General features: G+C 56.2%; 3 protein-coding genes across 3 annotated transcripts; 2 read left to right on the top strand and 1 right to left on the bottom strand.

The window, feature by feature from the left end:
* Window positions 1-1,205: 1,205 nt before the first annotated feature.
* On the top strand, window positions 1,206-1,817 carry IUM83_19281 (putative secreted RxLR effector protein; the record flags this gene model as incomplete). Its single annotated transcript, XM_067944326.1, has 1 exon — window positions 1,206-1,817. The coding sequence occupies one exon, from the start codon at window positions 1,206-1,208 to the stop codon at window positions 1,815-1,817; it is 612 nt and encodes a 203-aa protein (XP_067785156.1).
* Window positions 1,818-2,975: 1,158 nt separating this feature from the next.
* IUM83_19280 (uncharacterized protein) lies at window positions 2,976-4,643 on the bottom strand (the record flags this gene model as incomplete). The annotated part of the gene is made up of 1 exon (XM_067944325.1): window positions 2,976-4,643. One exon carries the CDS (start codon window positions 4,641-4,643, stop codon window positions 2,976-2,978), a length of 1,668 nt encoding a protein of 555 aa, XP_067785155.1.
* A 1,205-nt stretch (window positions 4,644-5,848) lies between these two features.
* On the top strand, window positions 5,849-9,013 carry IUM83_19279 (Isoleucine-tRNA ligase; the record flags this gene model as incomplete). Its single annotated transcript, XM_067944324.1, has 1 exon — window positions 5,849-9,013. One exon carries the CDS (start codon window positions 5,849-5,851, stop codon window positions 9,011-9,013), a length of 3,165 nt encoding a protein of 1,054 aa, XP_067785118.1.
* Window positions 9,014-9,297: the final 284 nt, after the last annotated feature.

Below are 9,297 nucleotides of genomic sequence, written 5' to 3'. Positions count from 1 at the left end.
ACCACGGACAGCGCACACACACACCTCGCGTAGGGTGTAGGGGGCCTACCGATCCGTGATCGAAAATTCCCTCGAGGTAGTCCCGATTGCTGCACAGAGCCGGTGCGCAGCCTACCCCGGCCTACGCACACCCGCTCCGTTAAGAACGGCCCTGAATCAAAACAGGTGGTTCGCGTGCCAAATGTATAACAGTACAGTGCGACCCCCCGTTTTCGCGGAGGGTGGTCCATAAAAGAAACGAGAGGGTAATAAACAATGCCATGGACATTAAAATGATTTGCTATTTGATACTGTATTTCACTTAATCCGAGCCTTATAAATGAAGCCTGTGCGGCACCAGCAGTTGCGAATAGTTCATCGGAGATCTTTTAAAGCCCTCAGAGCAACACTTCATTGCGGAGAAGAGATCCACAGTCTTATACCATGTTGGCGCTAAGACAAAGTTCGTGTTTCTGAGTTAGTGTCAGCGTAGTGTACCAGGAGGGGCGACGCAACATTTGTACGACACAGAAATGTTTAATGAGAGCAGGGGTATGAAAAGGTCTATGCACCCGAGTTTAAGTCAATCTCGGAGAACGTGTCATCCCTCCCTTGATACAGGGAAAACCTTTGAAAACAGAGATGTGCACGCCACCAGTCCTATCCCAAAAGCTATCATCCGAGTGCCTCCGAATGTGCGGAGTATTATTTCTAACAGTTTATTAGAGGTCAGCAGCCGCGAAAACGGGGGGGTCGCACTGTACATAGTAACAATAGCACTACCAGTGCGATGACTCTTAGGTTGGTTTCAAAGCAATAACAATAGCACTACCAGTGCGATGACTCTTAGGTTGGTTTCAAGCTGAGCAACAACGCTGCGAAATGTATTCGAAATACAGGTATTGTCTTACAAGAGCATCTCCAACGGCAGTCCACGCGCTTTAATAAATCAAGCACTGTAAATAAAAACTGTACCTGTACACTTCAATCCTTGTGATGTACTTACTACATGTCAGCCACTTGCGAGTCCGTGTTTCCCAGCCGGTCAATCGTGGGATCGGATTTTGCCACGACGAGGCGACACTTCCATAAAATACAGGAAACCCATGGGATGCTATGTATACACAGCCATCAGGCGTTCGTGATCACTCTGAATCAGAGTCTGACGGTCCCGTCCGTTCATTCTGCAATTTTCCTCCCAGCATTCACTCCGTTCCGCTCGAGGCATGCGGCTCTCCTACGTTTTGGTGGTTGCTGTTGCCTCCTACTCCGCCATCGGCGAAGTCTCTGCATTCGAAGCCCCTGCCAAGCTCTCACTCCAGAACAATGAACGCGGCGAAGCACGATTCCTGCGAACGAACAAGAAGACCGACTTGAGCACTACCAACGACGGCGAAGAGAGAGTGACCATGAACTTCGAAGGAAAATTTCACAACCGCGAGGAAACGAAGGACTTGCTTAAGTTCTGGTTGAAAAACGGAGAATCCGAGGACGATGTCGCAGCCAAACTGGGACTGGCCAGCTTACCGCTGGCCACGAGAAAACAGCATGAAAACTGGAAAGCTCTTGCCAGGTACAATACGATATTGTTCAAGAATAAACGTTTCAAGATCGGCTCGGCGTACTTTAACAAGAAGCAAACAGAGACGCAGGTATGGCAGTGGGCTCTTGGAAATTGGTCCGAGGAAGACGTCATGAAAATGCTGGGGTTGTCAAAGCTGTCGGGGGATAAACTTAAGGCTCACAAAAACTACTGGGCGTTCGAGGAGTTTTTAGTGTCTGAAAAGAAGGTAGCGGACTTGCGAGCGAAGCACGCAGCTACGGTGAAGACTGCATGAGTTGATTGCTATCGTCCACTGTCTGATAACAAGAAAGTAGTTAGAGAGGGGGCAAACATTAACCAACATACAAGAGGGACGTATACTTTGGGTCCGAGGGTCTGCGGATTCGATATGCTGTTCGAATGTGAGTTTTCCATTACGTGTAACCCCGTTCCTGTAAGAACTGATTCGTGAGAGCCCTCAACATCAGTCGTTCTTGGTCCATTGGCCGTCCGTTTTCGTCAAGGTCATCTCCTTCGTCGTTGCTGATAATTTCTTCCATTCCAGCGTCGCGATACATTCTGTCATTCTGATGAAAAGGCCCCGTTCGCGGTGGTTTGGACTCCAATCCAACGTGATGGTATCAATACGACCGAACTAGTCTCCGTTGTGACCAAACACAGTCGCCTGCAAGCTCAATGACGGATGCTTCGCTTACAAAACACGAAAGGTTTTGTCAGTTGAGCAATCCTCCATCGCGATCGCCTCCAGTGCTTCCCATAAATTATTTCCATACACGTCCAGATTGATGCTGCAGGTAGTCGATACAGACCGTGATGTCATCATCCCAAAGCCCGAACTCTCGTTTGAGCTACTGTATTCGCGAACATAAGCTGGATGATCCCCTTCGCACCCGTTGAAAGTGTCAACTCCGTCAGAGACAGCTAAATACCGTGTTCCATTGGATCTCCACTTTCTCCATAGGCGGCTTATCGATAACAATTTGTCCCTGTAGTCCCCAAATCGAACTCGGCTATTAGCTTGATACATTATCGCGGCATCTCCCGCAGCTCCAAGTCGAACGTTGCAACCCAGAAGGTCGCGATGAGACTGCGGACAGAGGAGAGTGTGCCTTTGCACGCTATTAGCGCCACGTTTTTCAGCTGCCGTAGTGGAAATGAACGTTCTGTTGGTGCCAATTCTTGTGTGAAGCTGTAGATAGCGAACTCGAGGATGTGAGAGAGCAGGGAAGGAGGTAACGATTCCAGGCTCGGTGTCACCATTGTCACTTGCCCTACGGAGACCTCAGGAACCAAGATCCCTAAAAATTGTAGGATTATTTTTTGGTTTCATTAAATGGCAAGGTTAGCTTCACCAGGATCAGACTCAATAGGCGTACTGACTATCGGCACATCGCATTTGTGTTTACATATTTCCAAGCTTTTTTTTTTTTCATCACTCCCAGTTCGTATCGACGCGCACGCTTTCGGGGATGGCAATCGTGATTTTCATCGACGCGGCGTCGCTGGCATCCACGTCGCGGCGACAACTCCAGCCCGCGGAGCCCCCGCGCTTCGAGTCATTCTTCTCGTGCAGCGACTCCAGCAGCATCAACAAATTGGGCGGAGCATTACGCTGCTCGGCGATGTCGAGGATAGCTCCGTAGCCGATAGCACTTGCGTCAACCATACCCTGTACCGCCGTGTTGCCCGCAGGCGCTGAAGCGGGAGCTGTGGCATTTGACGAGGCAGCTGATCTGCTTGAAGAGGGTGCTGGGTCCGTACTGTTGGACCAGACGGAATAACGTGACGGCGCCGGGGCTGGCGTCGAGCTCCACGCTGATGACGATGCTGGAGCCGACGCCGTGGCGAGCCTTCCGCTGTTGCCGCCTGGGAACAGCGAGATGATCGCTGACTTTGCGCTTTTCGGCTGCACAAGCGCCTCCATGGTGTTCCAATCGCGCACCAGCGCACAGGTCACTAGAGCGGAGAAGAGATAGCGCTTGGGGTCAATATTGAACTGCTCTCGTAGTGGACCGGGCTGACACGAGCTGTGGCGCGTGTGCGACTTCTTGGCGTCGCCGTGGTAAAGCATCGAGTAGCGGAGGAACTCGCCCACCGTCATGCGATGCACGCACCTTCGCGGGAACGCCAACCAGCGTGGATCCAGCTCCAGGCGCTTGACATTGGCCGTAATGGCAGCGACCCACTGGCGCTGCACCTCCGGCGTGAAGGCATCAAAAATGAGCTCCTCCGTGCCTGCTGCGTCACAGATCTTGACACAGTACGGGCGCAACGAAAACTTGCCACGGTAGTCCAGCGGCTCGACGTGCATGCCTCTCGCCAGTGGCAAGCTACCCTTCTTATTGCTCCTCCCCGTCTTATCATGGAAGGGGTTCCTGGACTTCTCGAGCTTGTCGCCGTCGTGTTTAAAGTACACGATCTCCTTGTCCGCGAGCTGCATGTACCGCATCCTCCAGTTGGCTTGCAGGTTGCCCACGCCCCTGGCGCGTTTGTCCAGGTAGGCTTCCATCCTGCAGACCTCGGGGGCCGTGCCGGCGTCCTCCTGCTCCGTCTGGAGCTGCAGCTTGGACAGCGCCACGTACTCGTGCAGCAGCTGGAGGATCCACACCGGCAGGCGGTGGCGGTAGAGCTTGGCGATGTCCAGCACGTCGTCGGTCGTGCGTAGCGACCGCGCCAGCTCTCGGTCGTAGAAGACCAGCGACAGCAGCATGGCCGCCAGCTCGCGGTAGCGCTGCGTGGCCGCGTAGAGCTCCAGCAGGTCCTTGAGCGCGCCCAGCGACACCGTCTCGTTCGTGGCCATGCACTGCTCCAGCAGGTAGTGCACCCACTGGCTCAGCGCCAGGGGAAGCGCCGCCAATTGTTTGCGCAGTAAAGAGGGCGCCATCGTCTCGGACACGAACAGCAGCACGTCCAGCACCACGGCCGCGCAACCGGAGGCCTCCGCGGCCCTCAGCAGCGCGCACTTGTCCCCCAGCGAGCGCAGCGGAAGGCGGTACAGGTCGCGGAAGTCCCGCACAGCGTCGTCAGGCAGCTCCGCCGGCTCTAGCAGCCCCAAGTGCACGCACAGCAGCTGCGCCACGGCGTCCTCCGCCGCCGACATGAGATGGATACACTTTTAAGTAACGGAGCTCGTCAGATTGAAGACTGACATTATTTTTATTTTTTTTTTTAGGGGGGGGGATTTGCAATTTGGTCAGGTGGTTGACTGGGAATTTGCAATTCGGTCAGGCGCTTGCTAGTCAGTCAGGACTTGCGAAACTTAGAATTATGGCACTCCTAAAATTAGAATAGCTAACCTGCAGCAATACAACCGACGCCCACCCACTACTCCACAACATATAGCATGGAAGTGACTCATACGCATCACGGCCACCGAAGCAGATCGGCGTGTTGCGCACACTGCTCATCAATTTGCTCACCAACCAAAAAGGGCTACTCGAGCACAAACGCGAGGGTCTCAAGGGGACTATGGCGGTCACCGCTTCATCAGCTACCCCTTACAAAAAGAATTGACCATTCGATTGGCAACGGTTAAGGGATTAAGTGGCGCAGTTTTGAAACCTAATTGTAATTCAAGTAAGCTTAGAAGTAAATGCGAAGCTAAAGCTACTTAGGGCCAAGGTGACGATGTAGTTTCAGTTGTTGTCTTCGTTCCCAGGTCCGAAAGTTGTGACCCCTTTCGCGACAGCGTGAGCAGACGATCGGCGAGTCGTCGGGTATACATTCTCCTCGGCAGCAAACCCGTTTTGGTTTTTGGGGCGACTGGATCTACGGTATGATTCGGGGCCTTCTGTCGTGCCATCACCGATTGCCGACTCGATATCTATAGGGATCATCGAGTTGGCGAAGATGGCTTGTAGGCATCCATAACGATAATAGGGTGCAACTGAAGTGAACACCGACAAATGCATATTTTGGAGCGCAGCACACCCACCCAAAGACCTCAGTGCAATGATTCGCATCCAAGTCAACTATCCGATCCAAACCATTTGTGCGTTGAACAGCAAACTTGCCATTTCCCAGAGGAACCACCATTCGTTTGCGTTTTGCATTATTCTTGACATTCAACTTAATCAGGTTGTATTGCTGCAGGTTAGCATTTCTAATTTTAGGAGTGCCATAATTCTAAGTTTCGCAAGTTAGCAAGCGCCTGACCGAATTGCAACTTCCCAGTCAAACACCTGACCAAATGTGCAAATTCCCCTTATTTAAGGTACCAGTATCGGCAGGTATCTATCTATGTACCGGTATTGGCGTGTCATAACGAGCGGCTGGGGTCACTTCCTAGTACATTATCGGCCAGCGATGCGCGGGGCGGCGGACGCCAAGGCGCTGGCGGGGGCCATGCGGCAGACGCTGAACCTGCCGGCCACGCGCTTCCCGATGCGGGCCAACGCGGCCGTGCGCGAGCCGCAGCTGCGCGCGCGCTGTGTGTCGGTGGCCTACGCGGAGCAGGCGGCGGACGGGACGCGGCCGCTGTTCGTGCTGCACGACGGCCCGCCCTTCGCCAACGGCAGCCTGCACATGGGCCACTTCCTCAACAAGACGCTGAAGGACGTGATCAACCGCTACCAGCTGCTGCGCGGCCGGCGCGTGCGCTACGTGCCCGGCTGGGACTGCCACGGCCTGCCCATCGAGCACAAGGCGCTGACGCTGCTGCAGCTCGAGGCCAGGGACCTGGCGCCCGCGCAGGTGCGCGCGCTGTCGCGGCAGCTGGCCCGCACGGCCGTGCAGGAGCAGCAGCAGGACTTCGAGCGCTGGGGCGTGCTGGCCGACTGGGCCGGCCACGAGGTGTACCTGACCATGGCCCCGGCCTACGAGGCCCGCCAGTACGACGTGCTCAAGAAGATGGTGCACGACGGGCTCATCTTCCGCGGCTTCAAGCCCGTGTACTGGTCGCCCAGCTCCCGCACGGCGCTGGCCGAGGCCGAGCTCGAGTACCAGGACGACCACGTGTCCCGGGCCGCCTACGTCAAGTTCCGCTTCGCCTCCATGGGCAGCAATGCCGGCCACGAAGCGGCCCGCGTGCTGCAGAAGCATGGGGACAAACTGTCGGCCGTGGTCTGGACCACGACGCCCTGGACCATCCCGTCCAACCAGGCCCTGTGCGTCAACGCCGAGCTGGACTACGTGGTGGTGCGGCCCCGCGGCGCCGACTCGGACGCGTGCTACTTGATTGCGAGCGCGCTGCAGGAGAGCTTCGCGGCCGTGTTGAAGGGAGGCCATGAGGCACACGTGGAGCTGGAAGTGCTGGAGACGCTCAAGGGTGCCGACTTGGAAGGCGCACACTTCACGCACCCGCTCGTGAACCGCAACGCGGTGGTGCTGGTGGGCGAGCACGTGACCACGGACGCTGGTACGGGCGTGGTGCACACGGCCCCGGGACACGGCCAGGACGATTACTTCGCCTGGATGGCGCACCACTCGAAACCTGGAGAGCACCCGGACATCTTGTGCCCGGTCGACGCTGACGGCTGCTTCACGGCCGAGGCGGGACAAGGTCTCGAGGGGTTGAGTGTGCTGGATGAAGGTAACGCTGCCGTGATCGATCTGCTCAAGAACTCTGGCAATCTGCTGTCGATCAACGAATACCACCACAGATACCCGTACGATTGGCGCACCAAGAAGCCTGTGATCCTCCGTGCTACGGCGCAGTGGTTTGCGCGACTGGATGGCCTTCACGAGCGTGGTAAGCGGGTGCTCGAAGACTCGGTGCAGATGGTGCCGCCGAGTGCTCGTCGCCGCCTAGAGGCTACGCTGTCAAGCCGTCACGAGTGGTGCATCTCTCGCCAGCGTGCGTGGGGCTTGCCGATTCCGGTGTTCTACCACAAGGCCACGGGCGAGCCTCTGATCACTGAGGAAAGTATTGAGCACCTCCAGAACATTGTCAAGTCGTACCGTGTTGAAGGCGAAGATGGCGAGGTCGAGCGTGAAGGAGCTGACTGCTGGTGGGATCTGTCTGTTCGAGAGCTGCTTCCCGAATCGCTTCAGGATCAGGCTGACCAGTACGAGAAGGGCACCGATACGCTCGATGTGTGGTTCGATAGTGGCAGCAGTTGGCACGCCGTGCTGCCGAACCTTGTCGAGCCGAACGAGGAGGGACAAATTCGTGCGGACGTGTACCTTGAAGGCTCAGACCAGCATCGTGGTTGGTTCCAGTCGTCGCTTCTTACGTCTCTGGCCATGCAGGGCACTGCGCCGTACAAAAATGTCATCACTCACGGCTTCACTCTGGATGAGCGTGGCAGTAAGATGTCCAAATCTCTGGGTAACACCATTGTGCCCAATGACTTCATTAACGGGTGCACAATGCCCGTGCCCGTTGCGGACAAGGGCTCAAACAGCAAGAAGAAGCCGAAGAAGAACAGCGATAAGCCGCAAAAGGCCCCGAAGGTCAAGCAAATGAAGGTGCCTGCGTACGGTGTCGACGTGCTTCGCTTCTGGGTGGCCACCACCGACTACACCGGCGACGTCAGCATTGGACCCGCTGTTGTTGGTAAGGCGAGCGACGCGCTACGCAAGGTGCGTAACACGGCTCGCTTCTTGCTTGGCAACCTGCAGGACTTCGACCCGGCACAGCACGCTGTCCCGCACGACAAGATGCAGTACTCGCTTGACCGCTACATGCTGCACGAGTTGAACTTGTTGGCCGAGTCCGTGACGGCTTCATACGACGCGTTCGCTTTCAACCGCGCCCAGCACGCGCTCTCGCACTTCATTTCGACAGATCTGTCAGCTTTCTACATGGAGGCTACCAAGGACCGCTTGTACTGTGACGCGGCCGACTCGCAGACTCGCCGCTCTGCGCAGACTGTGCTGTGGTTGTCGTTGCAGGCTCTCACCCGTGCACTTGCACCTGTGGTGCCCCACACTGCCGAGGACATTCGTCTCCACTGGGTGTCTCAGCTGCAGGGGGATATTCCCCTCGAGGAGGTGCCCGGCAGCGTCTTCCTGGAGAAGGGCTGGATGCCCAGCGCCGAGGAGTGGAAGAACGACGACCTGGCTCGCGACTGGACTGCTATCCGCCAACTTCGCTTCGAGGTGAACCGTGTCGTGGAGCAGATGCGTCAGGCGGGGCGTGTCGGCAGCCAACTCGAGTGCAACGTGTACATCGTGGCCTCGGAATCCGACCCGCGCGTTGCAGAACTATTGTCTCCGCTTGCGAGCAGCTCGTCGGAGCTCGAGGACGTGTTGTTGTGCTCTAGCGTGGAAGTTGTGGTGTCCGAGACTGAGATCGAAAGCGCGGAGCAGTTCAAGGCCAGCTGCCAGTTGACCATGGGTCCAAACGATGCGCCGATGGACGTGAAGCTGGTGCTGACTCCGGCCAAGGGCCACAAGTGCCCTCGCTGCTGGAAGTACGCGCCTGAGGTGGACGCCGCAGAGACGTTACTGTGCCTGCGCTGCGCCCAAGCCACGGATTTGCGCAGTGTCACGGATCTGGCCAAGTCGCTAATTGAGGAGGACGCGTAAGAGCTGTCTTGCCCTGAGCTGTGTACGCCAAGCAAGTGATGTGCTTCGCTAGCATGCGTATGTAAAGCGATCGTAATAGAGCAACAATGTGCATATCCAGCCAATTCCCCACTATCTTGCTACTCGCAACTTGCGAGTACCGTACGGCCGCGTGTTGCTGAACGAATGCGAGTGGTTATGAGGCATAGTTCTAATGATCTACCACCGGCCAACCGCACCCACAGACATGTACACTCGCTCCCCAGCAAATGCAAGTTCACTTGACTAGGCGAATGCAACAAGCT

Source organism: Phytophthora cinnamomi (genome assembly GCF_018691715.1).
Source record: "Phytophthora cinnamomi strain GKB4 chromosome Unknown Contig82, whole genome shotgun sequence".
Lineage (NCBI taxonomy): Eukaryota > Oomycota > Peronosporomycetes > Peronosporales > Peronosporaceae > Phytophthora > Phytophthora cinnamomi.
This window is presented reverse-complemented; position numbering and strand designations above follow the sequence as displayed.